At 30.3% G+C, this 22,177-nt stretch overlaps 1 protein-coding gene across 1 annotated transcript in view; it reads left to right on the forward strand.

The window, feature by feature from the left end:
- LOC141533987 (uncharacterized) overlaps window positions 1-22,177 on the forward strand; it is a 137,716-nt gene that overhangs the window by 105,308 nt on the left and 10,231 nt on the right. Inside the window, exon 4 of the mRNA XM_074253111.1 lies at window positions 18,126-18,571. Within this exon, the coding sequence (XP_074109212.1) occupies window positions 18,126-18,571 (446 nt within the window). The remainder of the gene's footprint in view (window positions 1-18,125; window positions 18,572-22,177) is intronic.

A 22,177-nucleotide genomic window follows, 5' to 3' on the forward strand; every position in this document is an offset into this window, starting at 1 on the left:
TCCTCCTGGCAAATCGATAGCCCTTATTATTAATTTAACGATCTACTGTCATGCTGCATATTGTCTCGAGCATTTAAGCACCAGATATATGAACACACATACACATAAAGAGGAATATATAGCTAATAATAATACGTGGAACGTGGGACGAGCTCGTAAATATCGAGGACACGCAATAGTATAACGGGGGTTGGACTTGACAGGGGTGATGATGCCGAGCCCCTGCTTGTAAGTCGTATATACTACATAAGTGCATATAAATCCACCCCAAGCTCTTTCTGTTCATTTTAGAAAACTATTTTTTCCGACAGCATTAAATCGTCGCAGAACCGTGCGATTGGTCGTCGACCCAAGCTCTCATATTTTATATATACATGTATTTATCCTTGGTTATATATGTGTAAGATACACAATATAAGTGAAGTGAAGCGAAATAAAGGGACAAGGGAGCCCGTCGATGTCGAAAAGCAAATGGGGGATGAAAGCGAACCAGCAAAAACTCGAGGACTTTGGAGGCTGTCGCTTGAATTAAGTAAATAGGGCACGTGAAGAGACACACGCCCTCTGCATTATGAATCCCGCGTCACAATACTTGGGGCGCCTCGAGCCCTCTACTGCGACCCGGACACAAAGGGTTACTGAATTTACTGCTATTCCAAAAATTATGTTGGTAGTTTGTTCACTTATGTCCTGTCAGCAGTGCTCTCTACTTTAGAGGCTGGAGGAAAACGACATCATCTCGAGATCGGCTGCCTAAATCCCCTGACGAGACATGAATGTGTGGCACAACTTTGTCAATCATATTGGTAGGCACACAATGTTCTGCTCCTTTAGTCTCTATTGTAAGCACTACAATGAGGAGACCATTTTTTGTCGTCAAAATGGCTGTCTATGATGATGGCTTTTAATGCTGGATGCAAATTTAGAGAAAATATTTTTAAATTGTAGTGTTAGTTTTATTCTGTGGCTGATCGAAAATTTATTTAATTTTTGAACCAAGAAAAAATTTTTAAAGGGGTTGATTATATTGAATCGAGACAAAAAATATTAAATCTAGTGATATTTACTAGAAATAAGAACAAATTTTTAGGTTGAAAATTTTTTTACTCATTAATAAAAATTAAATTGATAATAGAGAGAAATATTGAAGGAAATTTTTAAGTATATCACCGATTAAAATTTTGAAAAAATTCTTCATTGGACCATGAACATTTTGAACAACTTTTTATTTTTTTAAATTAAAGAAAAAAATTTTTGAATTCATCAATTCTTTCATTTAATTAAAAATAATCAAAAATTCGAAATCTTTTTCTTTTTCTTTTCTTCTCTCCGAATTTTAATTTTTTCCATCCAACCATTTTACTCCGCTCAAAAATCCAAAGCACACCCAAACAACCCACATCGTAATTCTCCAAATATTTATATCAATTTATCAGCCTTCTACGGCCAACTTCGAAATCACCAGCATGATTTCACTTACAGGATTTTTTCCAAGCCCTTATAGCCCCTAGCAGTCTTCCCCTCAAACTCGCTTGGTTCTTTACTCGGAAAACACTCGACGTAGTCCAAAGTAAGACACACAACACTCGTAAACCCGCTAGACTTATATGTAGCCTGTAGAGGCAGCACGTGAATTAATAAAATCGTGTGGTTGAAATAAGCATGCACGCGTCCAGCAAGTAGAGGGTGACTGATACCAGCTTGGCTATAAAATATGTCTGCATACAAGTCTATATAGATAGTAGCGAGGGATGGATCTGGCGTAAGTTATAGTGATTAGCGATATTTTATTTCGTATGGGAAGCCGGACAGATGAGAAGTTGTTGAGTGGGAGCTCAGAGCTCTTTCATTAGGGCGGACTATTTTCACCCCTGTCCTCGATATATTTGTGTATATCTATATATTTATACGTACATATAGCACGTGTAAGATCTACTTTCAATATTATGTTTATCCCCGTCCTCCTGGGCCTGTCACGATTACATATTACATCCAATATTGAGTGACTTGACAAGAGTATAGTCTTGGACCCGTAGGAGCCAAAACAAAGAGCTAGAGCTAGGCTCAGTCTAAATCCTGCTCAAATATTATGTATTATATATTGTATACTATATACAACAGTTATCTCTTTAAAAGCAAATAAATATGGAGGACAAGGATGGGTAGGAAGACATGCAACGAGAAGGTAGGTTAAATGTAGAGCACGGATGGACGGATGTCGACAAACCCGTCCTCGTTAGCAGCTGCCTCGGCTTGGCATCCCCCGCTTGTTGTCGTTCAATGTATACAATATGTCGATGTGTGTGAGTACGGTGGAGGGTTTATTCGAGGGATACGAGCAAAAAATACGGGACTTGATGGGTGGATTAGTGACGTCACGATCCGGCAAAACACCTGGCATTGATGTCAGTTGGACCGCCAATGATCGTACGTTCTCTTTTATGTCAACTTCTACTGGTTGGCCCCTCTTTGGTGACACTGCGACGATGTGTCGACAAAATGGACACTTGCGAATAGAAATATCGAGCACACTTTTTTTAGCTATGGTTTATTCATGAGAACTTAAGGTGGTGAGAGAGAAGAAATTTTGGAGAATTTTTATTTAGTTTGAAAATATTTATGCTTGATTTTAGACAAAGAATTTTTTTAAATTGAATTTTTGAGTGGTAAAAAAAGAAGAGAAAAAATTTTTAACCAAAAAAAAATTATTTTAAAGAATTTTGACATTTTAGATCAAGCAGAAAAATTGAATTGAAAAAATTTTAACAAAATTCTACTTAAATTATTTGTTTTAAACCAAATTAATATTTTTGCTGTGTAGTACTTGACGAATTGCTGAAATTCTAAAAAAATGAAAACATCAAAGATTAATATTTGTTCATTGATAATAATTTTATTGTTCATAGAATTTAAACCCGGAGGATTTTTTAGTGGCCTTAATAAAGAAATTCTTTTTATTGTGTTTAAAGTCGAGGCTGAGAGCAAAACGGAATGAGGAAAACGTGAAGAAGGGTCTTATCATCAGCAAAGCGATTTGTTTCATTGCAAGTAACGTCACTTTGCCACGCGATTCCTGATGCAACGCCTTTGCCTTTGCCTGAGAACGAGAGAGATTGCACTTATTTCTGGCGCGTACTACCCTCGAGGATAATTCACCACCTGGCTTCGCTTCTACTCACTATAGACTATTAAAAGCATGAACGAGAAAAAAAAAAACTCCGTGAAATAACGCCCGATACAGTGAATTATTTAACGAGAGATAAAAATAAGGAGAAGCACATTTTTTAAGTTTGTTTTTTGTCCTTGAGCTGCTGGAGTTTCTAAACAGTGAGTAGATTTATGTGTCGTTGTCGGGAATCCGGTTTCGGCTCGGTTGACATCGAGGACACTTTTTGAAGGATTGAGAGCACGGTAGTTTCTGCTGAAAGGAGTTTTTACGGAAGAACTCCACAGTAATTAAGACGCGAAGGGAAATCTTTTGAAAAGTTTTACTTTTGAAAAGTATGGAAGAAAAAAGAGAAATAGAATGGGTGAGAGGGTCTGAAAGTATTGGAAAGATGTGATGAGGAAAAAGGGTTTGTTAATGTTGGCTTATGCATAAATTAGTAACGCTAATGGGGCGCCCGGAAAACTCAACTATTGTCTTTGTAAACTTTTGAATTTACTTTGGCTCGTTATACTTGAGTTGATCCGATCATTTTCTGATGTTTTATTATTAATTAAATTTTAACTTTTATTGTTATTAATTTTAATTAGTCTTGGGAATTTTAAACTTGTTAATTAGAGATTGTTTTATGGTTTTGGTTTAATAGGAGTAAATTTTATTCCAAAGGTTTTATTTTTAATTAAGAAAATTTATTAATTGCTTGCAACTGAAAAATCAATTGTTAAAAAAATTTTTTTAATTTGATTAATTTATCGGAAAGTAAAAATTTAATCATAAATTAGAATTTAAATAATAAAAAAAAAAAATTTATTCTTGATGCAGTTTTAAAAACATTAAATATATTATTAATTACAGACTATAAAATTATAAAAAAAAATTTTATTTCATACTTAACATTACCCCAAAAAAAATAAAAGTAATATTTAACATTAACCAGCAAAAAACTCCATACATTGATATATGATTCCAATAATTTAAAAACAAAAAAACACATTACAACTTTCGTCTCTTACAAATCACAAAAAAGTATCCCGCGTTATAATTATTCTGCAATTATCTGTAGAAATTTCGAGACATTTACTGATGACCGGCTGACGGTAAAAACTAAAAATACAAAACACGAGCCACCAGACGTAGACGCACAGCCAAAAAATAAAAATGATCCGAGAAAACAGTTATCAAAAAACTATACCGATAAATTTCGCCGGAATGGTGCAGATAATATGAAATATGAAAGGATATATATATACAATGTATGTTGCAAAAAAAAAAAAAAAAAAAAAAAAAAAAGTTTTAAAATCAACGTCTTTATACTTACGAGAGATAAAAAATTGTAGCACAAGGATCAAAGGGGTCAGCGAACGCGCGAGTTATTCTGCTGACGTTTAAGTTCAACCGTATGTTATACTAAAACGTATATTAATACATAAATATATAATGTATGTAACTAAAATTTCTCTTGATCCAATTGAGTCAACGCTCATGCTCAATCACACCCGGAGAAAGATGATGTATACACATTATTATAAATACATACTGTACACAGTTACAGAATAGTTACAAGTTACAAGTAATAAAATATGGAATACGGAATACAGAATACAGATCCAGAATCCAGAGGAGCACCAAGCGTGTCGTGTGTTAAATTTTACTGCAAGACTCTTACTTGGTATTAGTACAGTATCAGGAGGCGAGAAATAAACGCAACCACATCCACACATAATAGACATAGGTGGAATAATATAAGAATCGGTTTTAGCTGCTGTGCCGAGTCATATCAGAGTCCTACTCTACTCAGCACGTGATCATTATGTGGACAGAGATAGACCTGACGATAACGTCCATTTGAGAAAGAGAGATGATAATATAATAATAATGAGCAGTAGGAACACAACTCACAACTCGCTACTCTTGATATAATATCAAACGAGAAACGGGCTGAGTGTTACTCCATCTGCTATACTACATGTCGAGTGTCGAGGCGAATGTATATATGTGTTACCTCTCTTTCGAACTACGTCTTTCCTTCCCCATAATTACCGAGGCTCAACCTTCGCCTCGGCAATTTGTCAAGGCTGTAATATTATGCTCTTTGTGTGCCATTGTAAGGATCGATCAACTTGATTGAAGAAATACTACTTTATGTCTATATTTTGGATTTTAATCCGAAGCATTTGATTGATCATTTTTAAGTAGTTTTTCTTTTTTGTACTTGAAGATTACTTTTGGTGGTAACTAAAGGCATGCAACCATCATTGAATTTTTCAACGATGCTATGTTTCAAAACACAGTACTTGACATTTATTAAAAGACTTTTTTTTTTTTTCACTTTGTTTGTAAAAAAAAAAATTTACAATATTGATTGATGAAAAAAATTTTTATTTGGTTATTTGAAAAAATAAACAATGCAACAATGCTGAAAATAAAATATTTTTTTTTACTTTTTTGAAAGTTTACAAACTTTATCATTTTATGTTTTTTAAGGCTGAAAATCAAAGAAATTAAAAAAGTTGTTAGGCTTAAAATTTTTACCTGATCCAAACAGGAAATTTGGGAATATCAAAAATTCATTTTTCTCCAAAAAAAAAATATACATTTTTGGTAAAACTCTAAAATTTTCCGGAAAAAGGACAATAGATTATTTTGTTTGTAAATGTATACTAAAGGTATATTATGTGTAGTCTACAGAGGCAGGTAGCCACGTGGCGGCGCGTAAAAGGTTTTTATTTGAGCTAAGATAATAAGAATAAGAAACTAGATAGTGGTAACACATTTATGATAGGGCTTAAGCTTATGGTTATTTCTTAATATTTATATTGTGCAACACCGTCGACTGTTGACCATTGACCATTGCGTCGAGATTCCAATGTCCTACGCCGGAAAAAGTGGAGTGACTAGACCAGTGACACTGAGCGAGATAAAAGGGACCGTCCGAGGAATCTATTATTTTTGGTAGACCGAAGGCTTTTCTATTTTATTTCAGGCATTCATAGCTCTGTTATTCTGTTATTCTAATTAGCCCCTTGTAAAATTGTCCTTTCAGATTATCTTCTTTGGACTTTTAGTTTCCCGACCTCAAAGTCCGGCTGGAGGACAATCTTTGCTTTTAGAAACAAAGAACGATGCAAGCAAATAAAATTTTAGAAAGTTAAATTTGGAAATGTAAAAAATATGCTGCATTTTTTTATTGAATATATTTGCTTATTTCTTGAATTATTTTTTATATACAAAAAAGTTATACAATTTTTAAGTAAATATTGAGAAATTTTGAAATAATTTTCTAAAAAATTATGTACATATATTTTTTTGACATTCTAGAGGCCATAATTTTTATTAAAATTTAAAATATAATTTTTTATATATATTTATTTTCTGTATAAAGTTAAATTAAAAAAGAAAAAATTAAAAACTATATTAAATTTAATTTAATTTAATAAATTTTTGAAAAATAATTTATAGTTGAATTTTCAATTCATATAAAATATAAATTCGATGATGAGATTAATGTTTGATCGCCGTGTAACGACAATTTTTCCGCTACTAACCAGAAAAGTGTTCATAACGAATCGCGCTGCACCACGGGGACTAAGTACCAAACTCACGTCTTTCTTTATATTAAATTATTACTCCAGAGTTCTAAATAAAATAAAAATAAACAATATACTTTGTATTCAGGGCCATCATTGTATCAAAAAAAATAAACTGTTAAAAAAATAATTATAAAAAATGACAATTAGTAATTGTTTAGATTAGCATTGGAGTGTATGAGGGCTCAGTCGAGTAGAGTGGAGACCTTAGATGATTGATTCTAGCGAAAACGTGAATCAAAGAGCAATTTGTCAAGCTGTCAACTCCACCGCGGAAACGCGTTTATACGAGAGAGATCGAACGTCAAGCTGCACTCGCGCTCGACGCGGGAGATACGAATCACTTTGCACACACAGCACACACTCTCGGTGTATTATAAATGTGTGTAAATGCATATGTAGTTAAGTTACTCACCCCATACCCGAGCCCCATACTTCATAGCGTATCACACTACAACGGGGCTGAGGTCTCGCAAAGTGAGGATATCTTTCCTGGTACGCAATCGTAATTTTCTGCACGCAAATTCGCACGCGTCTGCACAAATTCAAAGGCTAAATAACTATCTATGTTATTGTTCTTGTTATTGTTGGTGTTGGAGAAGTTTTTTTTTAAATTAAAGGACTAGAAATAAAGTTAGAAAATTTATAACAGTAATTTTAAATAATTTAATAGCAAAAAAAAATTTTTAAAAGTTGAAAAAATAAAAATTCCTGAGAAATAATTTAAGGAAATTAAATTACTACAAAAAAAAAAATTTTAAGTTCCATAAAAAAAATTTGCAAAACTGGTGTTAAAAATTTTTAATAGATGGCGTATAGTCGTGAAATTGTCTCTTTACAAGAGAGTTAAATTTTAAAATATATTAATTATATTATTTATAAATTATAAAATATATACATGTAACTTTTATTAAATATTCTAAAAAATTTATTTAAAATTAATTTTTAGTTTAATCAAAAATATACTAATTTATGTACTACGTCATGAAAAATACCTACAAATTTTCTAGAAAAAAAGGAAAAAAATCTTTGGGAAAATTGTAACTGCATATAAAAAAAAATTATTTTTCAGAGAAATGAATTAGAAAAAAATTTGTTCAATTAAAATATGAATCACAAATAATTGTCTCTCTAATAGACAGTGTAAATGTTTGTTGAAGCTTCCACCCTCTGATATTAATTTTGTCAAACAATATATAAAATAAATAAAGAATCAAAATAATAAATAATAATTCACAATCGGTAGATTAAATTGGTTCTCGTTTTACAGTCACACGTCCTTATTTTAATAATAACACAAGCACAAACAATTTTTTTTGCCGGTACAAAGTGACAAAGAGTTATACACTCGCGTGGGTTTCGAGACGTCGAATGTCATAAATCGCGTTAATTAAATCCGTTGACGATAGGAGTAGGCGAGCATTGTATACAGTTATATCTGTTATATATAAATATAAATAAATAAATAAGTAAATAAATATATATTCTATGGAGTGAGTACGCGTGTACAGTGAATGTAACAAACGCGCGTGTAGCACGCATGCACTTTGATCTTTATCCTCAACATCCATGCCATGAGTATTGTCTGCTGATAATAGTTGTAACTTAAATGTTGTAACACGTATACTTGAGATATCTGATAATATGTATGAGTGTTGAAAGGTCTTACAAGTCGCGAAAACTTATAGGCTTCAAATGGGTTCGTATATTTTCCGAAAATTTATATAAAAAATTTTTAGAATATTAATTTTTTAAAATAAAAAAATTGAGTTATTAGATATAATAAAAATTTTTCTTATTCTCTTAAAAATATAGATTATAAATTAATAAAAGTCTAATAATTTTCTCAAAACAATAAAATAAAAATTTCTATTAATATCAGTTACTTATAATTGTCGGAAGTAGAGGGTGATTATACGTATACTTTTATCCAAGAATGATATGACGTCATTTCTGAGTAAAACTTACAAGTGTTTCGCATTAAAACGTCACATGAGTTAATGTATATCAGCATCAGATCTTCTAACTATTAAAAGTTCTAATTTTACTTAATAATTTTATCTCCCAACTAATTGATTGAATTAAAACTAATTGACGGATTAATAGCCAAATAATAATGATTGTTACGTCAGTAATAGCAATAATACTTGAAACTTGAACTGGAATTTAAACTTCTAGTATCTTCACTCTTACCATAAGTTCCTTTGTTTAGATAAACTCGTTGCGTCAATTGGCGATCGCGTGATCCCGAGCAATCGTGGCTGAAAAAAGCCGTGGGAATAATCTCAAACCGATAATTAAAATTGATAACTCCAAAAATTATATTGTTTAATATTTGTTTTTTGAATAAGCGGAAAAGTTATCTTCCTTTTTTAGTCGATCATTGTCGAATCATTTGGACGAGTATATATATATATATATATATATATATATATATATATATATATATATGTATATATATATGTATATATATAATAGAATACATCTTATTGGTTTTTTTTCTTGTTTTGGCGTGTCGGTGGGTCTTTGAGGGCCGGCTGCTTCAACCCCCCGCTGCATGCCGAGGAAGAGCCTGCTGGTATATGAAATTTGGAAAACAGTAAAGGCCCACGGCGTTCTATTGTTTGCCTGTCGTCGGACATGCTCGATGAATAATATATAATGTCGATCCTCATCGGATTTTTTTTATCGAAAGATAGAAATTTTGTATCGCAATATTATCTGGTCATAAAATTTAATTTTATTTTTAGAGTAAAAATAATAATAATATTTGACGATTTTAAATTTGTATTATTGCTAAAAATAATATTTAAAACATGAAATCTTTTTTGTAGCGAGTTAAATTATTTTAAAAAATTTTTTAAACAAAAAATTTTATTATTATTATTTCAGTTTAATAAAAAAAAATAATAATAAAAATAAAAATTTAACTTCTTCTCGTTACCGTCAACCCGATTTATTTTTATTCTTGGATCGTGTCCCCTCAAATTGTCCGTAAATATTATTTCTGTAGATAGTCTGTGTCTTTTAGTCTTTAGACTAGAATTAAAGAACAATGAGACCCCAGTAAAGAAGCGGCTCTGATCAGATGATGAATCGGTAACTTTTCCGGGCACTTAAATATTCTCTGAGAAAAATTTTAACCTGCGTACGGCTATGGCGACACAGTGAAGAAACAGTACAGGGGAAATTGAACGTTAATGGATGACTGGTTGTTTTCGAGTCCACCAGACTAGACCATACGGTTCAGTAAGAGATTTCGCAAATCTTTAAAGAAGAGAGCCGCTTTCGGCTTTCGGAAATCTCGACTTGGGCTTAGTGTCCAGTCTGTTGGTCTACTGGTTCCTGGTTCCGGGTTAGTTCACGATGATAATGATGATATATATTTATTTTTTTTGTTGAAAATAAATACATTAACGAGTAAATAGGCTTGAGCTTGAGAGTATAAAGAAATTATTATTGTGGATGGTGGATTTTGGATGTTAAGACCACCAGCTCTATTTTATTTACATGAAGTCAGTGCTTTCGGCAGGTGGATAAACAACTATTGTTCGGATTAACTCGAGCTAGTTTTTATAATGTAAATACATAATTATATTATTATTTAAGTAGAAAAAACTACGCTAAGGGTTTACTTTTATTTATTTATTTTTTTTTTAAAGTTCATTTATTAAATAATTAGCAGTTTTAATGCTCGAGTTTTTAATAACAATTTTTAAATCTCAAATATGGTTCAAAAAAATTTTTTTTCATACAATATAAGATTTTTTTAATTTATTTTTTTACTCAAAAATTTTTTTATTTTTAAATTAATATTTTGTCTGAAAAATCAGGTGAAAAAAAATTAACAAAGACTTTTTTTAAAAAAAATTTAATTTCCTACAAAAAAAGTCTCATATAATTTTTTCGTAATTTCAATATTTTGCCCAAAATAATGATGATAATAATACACTACAATTTTAAAAAGGCAAGACGTTAATATTATTAATTTTTTTCTTAATTGTGTCCCGTTGTGAAAATGTCATACTCCATCTGGTTCTCGGTAGTTTTGAGCATATACACAAATTTTATTCAACATACACAGATTTTTTAATCGTGTCGAGAATGGAGAATGTCCCACGTAACGAAACCGCGGCGATGATCAAAGATCAAAGAACCAGACCCAAAACGTCACGCGACATAATACAGTCGTGTCATCTCGGACTCTTTCTCACCCTTCTCCAGCTCTCTCACACACGTAATATTTTGTTTTTTACACACGTGTGTTTATCTTCATTTATACCTGGCTTTAAATATTTAAGATTCCTACGTAATCGCTGTCGCTTTTTTATACGTGACTAATTTTACGACGGAAAAAAGATTAATGTTTATCTTAAATATTTTACCGGAGATCTGACGAAACTTTACTGTCGCCTAATCGCTGGATTTTCTAATCGTTTAAATAAATAAATAAATATTAAATATTACGTTTGACATTCGGTTACAATTTACAATGGACTCTGTTTCACCGATCAAACTTTAGAGTGTCAGAGGACCTTCAATTTTTATTAAATATATTATCGTAGGAAAATAAATAAGTCAAACGAATAGTTTTTAAACTTTTAAATTCAAATTTTATGAAAAAAATTTTTTAGTCTAAATTTTAATCACTTTTATTGCTAAAAAAAGGTAACTTTTAGATATTTAAAAAAAAAAATAACCCACCAGTTGTTCTTAATTTTTTTTTTTGACCATATTTATATAAATTTAAAGCAAACAAAAAAAATTTTGAAAAAAAAATATCTATAAATTATTTTGGTGTAAAAAACAAAAACATTCTTTGAAAAGAATTAAAAAAATGAATATAAATATAATAAATTTATCTGAATAACCCACTCCACAATATTTAATCTACTAACCATCAAAATCAATACGCACAAGCCAACCATCGTGGTGGAATTAGACCCAAAGTACAAGAATCTACTTATACAATTCCGCGTGTTATTATGGCTGTTATCATAGTTTAGTTTGGCGGAACCGGGCGCCCGAATCTGATTTTCCGAGGGCATTGGGACGTGCCTAATGTTTTAATGGAGTTTGCCGAGCAGTCGGAGTACAGAGTACCGAGGGTCACAGGGGTACATACCAAGTACACCGACACAGTTTACATACCATTTACTCTCGCCCTTCCTCCCTTCTCCCTTTCTTCTCTACCTCTTTCCGTCCGCCCTCAGCACCCTGTTTGCTGTGCTGTGCAAACTCTCGGTGTTACTTACCAGGCTCGATAGCAGTTACATCCCGTAATGTCTTTGTTCCTCAATATTCGCTTTATCCATTTAGTTATTATTTACCATTTAGTCAAGTTAGTAAAGTTAGTCTCTAAATCACTCCCAATAATTACAATCACAGAATTACACCCTCATTTTAAGATAAATTTTAACTTAAGAATCACAAGAATTATCACACAAAAACAATTCTTTAAAATATCCAAGTATATATATATATATATATATATATATATATATATATATATATATATATATATATATATATATATATATATATATATTTTCCAGAAGAATTATAAAAAATTTTTTTTTCTATCAAATTTTTTATTAATTTGACTTTGAGAGTTTTTTATTAATTATTACTATCACATGCTCTAAATCTGTACTTCTAATTACGCAAATTATTCAAATGTCAATTTATTTCATTTTAATTGAAGTCTAAATTACTTTAAAAAAAAAAAAAAAAGATCCAATCCTAATTAGAATAAATATTTAATTTTAATTATAAATTCAAGATTTATTTATAAAAATAATATTATTGAAAATTATCGCTAATCACCGTAATTTTATTTTCAGTCAATTTGTTTTAATTTAATTGCGTGTCTCTACCTCACGGTGATAAATGGCCGAAAATAACGACACGCACCATCGAAAGTAGCTGACAAAAAAACAAATCTTTTTTTTTATTCTTGTGTGATTTCAAAAAATGGGATAATAATGAAATAAATTCAAGGGTGGGACTCTCCTTGACTGTTCATATTCAAGTGAGAAAGGTCCATACCCCGTGACGAAAAGCTCTCGGGTCTGTTTTTTATAAATGATACTTTTATAATTAGCGGCATCTTTAAATTGTGATCGTGAAAAAAACAAGTAAATTTGAGGATGAGTATCGAAAAGATATTCCGATTGTATTCATCTAAACTTTGGCTATTATTTTATTTCACACTGGTATTTTTCCGGAATAAGAAAATACGCGTGGCAGGTGCAGAACATTGTTCTTCGATGGAATTGCGCGCAAAATCGCGGGAGGACCGTGACTGGGTTGACAAGGGTCGTAGGTCTGTTGCTTTTTTTCTATTTCAATAGTCTACTCTATGCTCCTCTCTTACACAATGGGACATTAAGGACAAAAGATAAGTGGCGCCTGCGTTGAAATCGGATAGTCCCAGAGGTACTATTTTACATTATATATTTTTCATTATGAGCTGACATTAACAATAACCGGACAAAAAGGACAAATGCGCTTTTCTTCTCGCTGTATAAGCTATGGTGACAGATAGCTGGCGTTTGCTAGCGATATATATCCCTCTTCAGTTTTTGGATATTCAAAACTTTCATTAGTTTCTAGTTTACCTTTTGTGAGCTGTTACAATGCCATCGGAGCGTCACAAACCTAAAGGCTTGTTTATACTCGGTCTTTTATTTTTTATTTTTCAATAAGAATAAATGAAGGAAAAGAAATTTTTAATTTTATATAGAAAAAAAAACGGTATATTTAAAATAAGAAAATTTTTGGCAAGAGCTAAGTTGGTTTTTTGGCAAGAAGAAATTTTATTGAGTGAATTTCACTTCACTGTAGTGAAAAAAAAATTTATAATGCTTTAAAAAAATTATAATAATATAATTATAATATATATATATATATATATATATATATATATATATATATATATATATATATATATATATATATATATATATATATATATATATATATAATATAATTATAATAATAAAAATTATAAAATTGTAAAAATGATTGGAATTTTTTTACAGTCTAAATCAGTTCTAAAAGTTGTGAAAATTATTCTGTCAAATATCTCTCATCGCTAAAAAATTCTTGTTATCATGTAACATAATAATAATTGCCATTCTACACTAAAAAAATTCCCATTCTCCCCACACAATTTTTAGTCCAGTCTGTCAATTAGCGAGAATATTTTTCAACAAAAATGCTATGAATTTTTCGATAGAAAAAAGAAGCATTTATCAATAACGGGTTAATTAATTGGCTGACGTGTAACGCGAACCACAAGTTCGTGAAAATATGTATGTAAAACGGGATGAAAATATTATTTATCGTTGAGCAAACTTCCATTGAAAATAACAGAATTCATCGAAATATTGACGTGGCAAGGGCTGCAAATCCGATACACAGCTTCCCTAGAGCGTCATCTGCGCGACCGTAATTCTTTAAATTTAAAGCACACACGAAAAACAACTAAAAAAAGTGGGTTTGTTTTTACCCGGAAAATGGCAGCAGTGCATGACGGCTAACTCGATGTATCTGGTAAACAGGAATTCATTGAAAACATACACGATCAGCACGGAACGGGTGGAAAATAAATAAAAAATATTCTCCGAATAAAATAACCGAGGAAATACTACACCCGAGCTGCTAGCAGAGGGCAATCCGCTAAATGACAGAGGGTGAACAACCACCAGTTATAATCCTGTTTGTTTATTACGCTGCGGAGAAACACGATTTTTTAATCCGGAGCTGTTAATCCGTACAAAACACGCTTTTGTCTCCGAGGTATGTTTTAATTTTTTTTTGTACCAGTATGGTGTAGTGATAGGAAAATAATTAAAAGAAAAAACATTAAAACTTTACCATAACAAAAAAATAGTATTAAAAAATTTTTTTTCAAGTCAGATATTTTTTTTCAACTTCATAAAAAATTGAATAATTAAAAAAAAATACTTTTTCCGAAAATATTAATTTTACAATTAAAAAAATTGAAATTTCTTTTTTTTTAATTATTTGAAGAAATTTTTTTGAAGTATCAAAATTTTATTCTTTTTTTCTCTCAAAAAAAGTGACCGAAAAAATTAAATTAGTCCAAAAAAAAATTTGTATTTATAATTTTACGAAATTTCATCCGTTCATTTGTAACTTTTCAGCATAATTAATCCAACGAAAAAAATAATTCAATTCACAAAACTTACACAAATATAAAACAATGACAATAGAACAAAACAAAAAATAATATAAAAAAAGATTATTTTTTCTCAGCGAGACTGAGAAGGAAGGATGGTCATCGGTCTTTAATTAAATCGAAAAATGTTCAAGTCATTAATGACAAGTGGCGCCCAATCGGGATGACTGCATGATTTCTATTCACTCGATACGATTATTCGAGTTATTGCGTCTTCAGCAGACACTCGGTAATGAAAACGAAGAATACAATACAAAAGATAATATAAAATACGAAATACAAAGGATACTCGTACACCGAATATTGGTGGACTGAAGGAGGAGTGAAAGGGAGACAAAGCGTCGAGAGAGGTGAGAGGCCGAGCTGGACAGTCCCAAATACAACAGAGATAAATATACATTAACATCGCTGTACAGGTATAAATATATATCTATATATAATGATATTTGGGAAGATCTCCCGTCGAGGATCGTATACATTATGACAATAAGAACAGCCACTAGAGACGATCTCGCTCGTGTTAGACACGCCGGCTCTTGAATTAGTATTGGAACTGTATTGTATTGTATTAGTGTCTACACTATATATATATATATATATATATATATATATATATATATATATATATTATACTGTATATATAAATATATGTAACACAAGTACGGTCGTGTAGTATCGATCGAACAACACTCTGCCATTAATGACGAGCAAAAGAAAGAGAAAAAAAAAAAAAAAAAAGATAAGAGAAGTAAACTCGTTTTCTGCGTTGCTACTCCGAATATCGCGGATCGCGACTCACGATCCTGATGGATATATCTCTGAAACTTTCTCAAATATTAACATTAACGCAAGACACAAGACACGGATAAATAAAACATAAAAGGAAGATTATCTGTAGCATGTGATGTGCGAGCCGCAACTAGTCCGCTACCGTGGATATGGATATGGAATATTGTAGAATTAAATGTAGGTATGCTTGTATGTATGGACGAGATTATTAGTGAAATAATAAATAAATACTAATAAGGAACGAGCGAGTTTCGCGGAGCGGAATGGAACGGAATTAATATAATATGGGCATGGTAGGACGATACGATCTTGTTCCGAGCGAAAAGCGTGACCATCATCACGGGAAAGCGCTTTCTTTATTATCATTTTGGTTTATCGGCGATCGTTAGTCAAGGTCGTTTAAATGCCGTTTATTAAATCAAGAACAAAGTATTAGGCGAGAAAAAAATTGTTTTATGGACATATGTGAGCATTAAAAAGGGTATCACATATATAGGAACAGTAATGAGCAATAATGTGGAGACGAATATTTGAAAAAAAAATTTTTGAAGATTTTTTTGGTAAACAAGTTTTTCTTTGGTTATCTTAAAATGTGTTTATATAAAATAATATGACATATATATATATATATATATATATATATATATATATATATATATATATATATTACATATAATAATGATATGAAAAATCGTAGATAGTTATACTTTATATTATGATATTAAAATCAAGAGAAATATGACTATTTTTTGTTCTAAAAAAATATTATAAAAATTTCAATTTATTTTTTTTGTATGTAGTATTTTTTTTCGTTTGTAAATAGGAAAAATTTTACTCTATACGTAAAAAATATTTTAATAAAAAAATTAAAAAAAAAAAAAAAATTCTTAATTTGGTATTTTTTTTTTAAAACTTCACAAAAATTTCTATCAAATTTATTGATTATAAAATTGCAAAACATTACATATTATAAATAGAGAATTTTTTATGTATGTATCTAAAGGGTCTATATCAGAGATAGTTGTAAAAAAATCCGCCAGAGGCAATAGGTTACGTGCACACACATTGTATTAGAAGTAAATCAAATACAATTTAACAAAGTTTCACCACAAGGATTATACTCTGCACTGTAAAAATTTTTCTAATTAAATTTTAATTCTTAATTTTCAATAAAAAATAAATTTTATTATCGTTTTTCCTGAAAAAATTTCCCCTCGTTGCCTTAATAATATCCTAGTACAGTTGTAAAAATAATTACCAACTATTCAAAGCAAGATATGAAAGTAATTATACTGCGAAAGTTGATACTAGACAAACAAAACCTCCCTTGATATGATATACAATTTGAAGTATGAAATAAGTAATATTTATAATATGATTTGTCCGGTTAGGTGTATGAACGTTAGATGGGTGCAAAGTGTAGCAGGTGACTCGATAGTGGGGCGATCCCCACGCGGGGGCGGCTGGGTGGGGATCCGCGAGTCCAGTAGTAGTAGTAAGTAGTAATACCTAGTAGAAGCGCTCGTAGTAGTCAGACTTGCAACATTCTATACTATTCACTACACACTTCACTGCATGACGAAGATACAAGAGAGAGACAACGGCTGTCTTTATGTTTTTATTTATATGCGAACTTGATTGCGATTTCTTCACTGTCAATGATAGATTTATTCTTTTATAAATTTAAAGTATCATATTTTAACAAATTTTGTAAACAGAACAGTTTAAAAAAAAAAAAATAACTATCTAATTTATTTGGATAAGGATAAGAAATTTTAAATTAATTTATTATTTAAGAAATTTTCTTGGATTTGAATCAAGCGACAAAATTTTTGAAGCTAAAAAATTATTTTAATTAATTTTTTGGTTTTGAATTAGAGAAAAAAAATTTTTAATTATTTTAATATTATGATTAAATTAATTATTTTAATCAAGAAAATCATTTTAAAGAATTTTATTGTTTTGAATTAAATAGAAAAATTTCTCAGTTTAAAAATTTTATTTTCTTAATTCAAAACAAGTAAAATTCTTCAAAACAATTTTTTTTATTCAAAATTTTCTCTTTAAAATTGAATTAATTTTTTTTTCCTACAAAAAAAAAATCATTTCAATTAATTAAATCGTCTTCAATCAAGCAAAAAAATTCTTAATTCTATAAAAATTAAAAAAAAAATCCTTTTGTGCAGCATAAAATTGTTCATAAGCGTATCAATAATAATTCCTGTCATGAATTATTGACCTTTTTCCACCACCCAAATCCCAATTATTAATCAATCAATAATTACTTCATGTCTCAATAATATAATAAATAATTGAAGATCCAACTGTAAATAAATAAATAAAATGAATAAAATGAAAATATTTGATCATGTTGCAGCGCTCGCGCGACTGTCAAGCCTCCAGCGGCCGCCGACAAGTCCTCGAGACGTAACCTCAGCCCGCGCCGCGGAAAGTGGAGGGGATGTCGCCACCAGCCCACGATGTCCTGGAAGGGAGGACAAAAGCGCCAGAGGGAGGGTAGAGGTTGACTCCGGTGGAGGTGGAAACGGTGACGGTGACTGCCCGGGTGGTGGTGGCCACGATGGTGGGGACACTCTTGAGGTCGCGGAGAAGGAGGAGAGTCCACCGGCTTCAGAGACTGTCGAGCCGACGGCCGTGTTTGACGTCGCATCCCTCGTCCTTTACGGCTCACGCGCGCTACCCATTCGACTTAAGATTTTACTCGATCTGTTGTTTAACCAGTTGCCCAACGCGAAAGTGACACGACTGCTAGCCGCTTTCGGCTGGACACACGAGGATTACTCCCGAGGATACATACTGCAGGTAAGTCGGTGGACCTTTTATATATTTTTATATTTATCTCTTTATCTAGTAGGAATCTTCGTCCTAATCCTCATCGTCGCATTCACACTTACACTCACTCACTCACTCCATTTACAAAATACTCTACAGTGAAAGTAATAATTTTTTTTTTTTTTTCGTAATTAAAAATGAAAATTGTTTTTGTAAAATTTAAAAATTTGTGCATTTTTTTTTTTTTAAATACAATTGACATTTATTTTAAGCAAAAGTGACATTTATAAGTGAGAATTTTGGAGTCAATTTTTAGTTTTTAGAATCTTTTAAGTTATGTACAAGAAATTTCATGATTAATATTTAAATTTTTATAAAAATTTATTTTAAAACAGTGATTTTAAGTGTAAATTTTAAAGTCAATAATTTAAAAATAAAAATTCTTACGACTGACCTTTAAATTTTTTAAAACATATTTATTATAAAACAGTGACAATTTAAAGTGCAAATTTTTAAATAAATTATTAATCAAAATTTTTCTTGTACAATTTTACTTTAAAACAAAGTGAAAAATTATAAGTGTAAATTTATAAAGTAGTTTACAACTAATTTTATAAATTTTTAAATAATTTACCAGTGACAATTGATGTGTAAATATTTAAAATTTATTTTTAAAACTCCCCCAATATCTATTTAATAATTGCCAAAATTCAGACTTATAAATTATTAAATACAACTTTTTATTACAAAGCAAACAATTTTCTCAAGCAAAAAAGTGTACTAAAATAAATGAAAGATTTTCGATCAACACGTGCGCGTATTTTTATTAAAAATTCTATAATAATCGGACGTGTTTTTATCAACAGAGATTAGAGTGACCTCATGCGACACTGATGTAGTAAACATTAAACTCGACATTTTACTCAGCCGTAGATTCAAACATAGAGACACTTGTAACTTCTATTAAGATAATTATAATAATGATAATGATAATTGTGATAAAAAAAGAAGTCGTAGTAGTATAGTATTAATTGTTTATTTTATACTTTAACAATTGTATTTTGTTATAATTCAAGTAGACAGAAAATGTAAATTGAGATTTAAAAAGTGATTGTATGTGTCGTGTATAAGAATAAGGATGACAGGTGCGACGATATCCACAATCGTGTGACAAAAGACGTAAAACACAAAACGAGTCGAGTACTGTCAGTCGCGATTGTGACTCGTACAATTATTTTGTTTATGAGATATCAAATGTCAGTTGGTTGTCAGTTTAAAACTCAAGTATTATTAATATTATTAAAAATCATAATTATAATAAATATGTAAATTGTTATGAGAACAAAATGAGTACAATAGAAATATGAATATCCAGCATCCGGTGATCGTTACTCGTTATTCAAGAGTACCCGAAATAAAATAACGTATGTAGATATTTATACGTTATGGGTGAACGCTAAAAATAAAGTACGTGTACATGTTGCCTCAGATTTATTTATCTAGTACGTCATTGACATCACAAATGTCGCTGATTTATTACCATTTTTATTATAAGGCTTTGTAATCAAATTCGAGTACTGATTGTGCTTTTATTTTTATTTATAATTCATTTTTAATAATTATTTAAGAAATTTAAGTGCTGAGTGTTACCGACGGATTAGTGATCGGATTTATTGATGGTGATTAGAAATTTTGTGAAATAATAGTTAGTGTTTTATTTTATAAAATATTTAAATGTGAATTTAATATTTTAATGAAATTTGTGAAACTTTAACAATTTTTTGTACCGAAAAAAATTCAAATTATTTTTCTTTAGCGGGAAAATATTTTTTGTGACAAAAAATTTGCTTTGTAAATATATTCTTGAATCAACAGAAAATTAGTTTGCCGAAGAACTTTTTTTTTAATTCGAATAATAAATTTATAAATTTACTGGAAAATTGTGAAGAAAATTTATTTCGAACTTAAAAATTTTTGACATTCTGTTCAAATTAAAAATTGTCAAATTTTTTTCACAATTTTCATGAATAATTTTTTTTGTCTTGATAAAATTTGAAAAGAAAAATTTTTAAGTCTAAATTATAAGTAAATTTAAAAAAATAAAATTAGGTGTCAATTATCCAAACGTGCAAAGCAATCAGACTTGATTTGATGATAGATGATAGACAAACTGCATTAAAGTAAACATTTAGATGTTAAATTCATAAATATCCTGGTATGGAGCTCGATATGTTAGAGAAAGTATATAAATAATAATCCACGGGTAAATATAAATATAAATATAAACATATATAAGCAAGTTGATTGCGTGCGTGAAAATTTCTTGCGGGGATACTCGGAAGAGCGAGTTGAAGGTGACCGGCGATTATAAATGTCTCTTATTATTATTTATTATTTATCATTTTTATTGTTATTTTTATTCTGGTACTGGAGCGCTGTATCTGAGTCCTTAGGTCCTCAGTCTTATCTCTTATCTGCAATCTACATCGGGGACAAAGCTCGAAACGCGGAGGATATAAATGGAGGATACTCGCGTAGAAAATGGGGAGTATCCATGTAAACTGAATTGCTGGCGACGTTACCGTGAAATTAAAAGTATGTAAAACCGGTTCTCACGTGTATGACTCCTCTGCTCGTATAGGTATTAATACAGTACAGCATTAACTCACGGAATACACGCTGGAAAATAGCCGGATAGTCTCTCAATAATCGTGTGATCCGCGATTTTAAGTCAAGGAAATTTACTTTTTATTGTGTGGTAGCCATTTAGTTATTATTAATAATTGTGACTGATATAAATATATATAAATGATATTTTACAGTAATTTAACAAAATTTTATCTTGAGATGAGATAAGTTTATGACAAAAAAAAACGTCTTCCGACAATTTATTATCACTGGGTTTTATGTTTCAATTTTTATCAATTACTTGTCATAAATTAATGTCATTTTTTATGTAAACAAAAACGTTGAGCCATGATCGAAAAATTCTGAGTTGACCAGAATCGAGAATCAGGATCTTTTCTGCAGGCTATTTAAACTTGTTTGGTAAACGTCACTGTCAAGTAAATTTTTTTTAGTCAACCAAAAAAATAATTATTATTATTTGACATTTCCACTGAAAAAAATTTTTTTTTATTTTAACGAAAAAAAATATTATAAAAAATAATTTTCAGTTAACGATACTTGACACAAGAATTTTTTTCTTCAATTAAATAAATTTTTTTCCCAGTACTAAATTATTCTAAATCGACATAAAAGCCGCTAATGACAAGTAAATTGCTAACCTTTAGACTCCTTCGCGACACGAACAGAAATAGTAATCGATGCCTGATTACTTATTACGGTAAATATAAAAATAATATATAATGATTGACAATTTTCCGTTCCGACAAAAGACAATTTTTTTCATCCAGAAATTATAATAATTATCAAACAGGTAACAGACCAGCTTGATTATAATAAATTATAATTATAATTATAAAAAACTTATTAATTCAGATAACTAAATGTTAATTGCTTCGAAATTGAGTCGAGTATGTATCGTGCAAAAAATACGCCCGCGGGCTTGTGGATGAAAAAATGACATTTGGTATCCATAAATATATATATATATACATATACAACATATGTAAA

This window comes from Cotesia typhae, unplaced genomic scaffold (assembly GCF_013202065.1).
Source record: "Cotesia typhae breed Kobodo isofemale line unplaced genomic scaffold, CoteBio_Ctyphae contig_123, whole genome shotgun sequence".
NCBI lineage: Eukaryota > Metazoa > Arthropoda > Insecta > Hymenoptera > Braconidae > Cotesia > Cotesia typhae.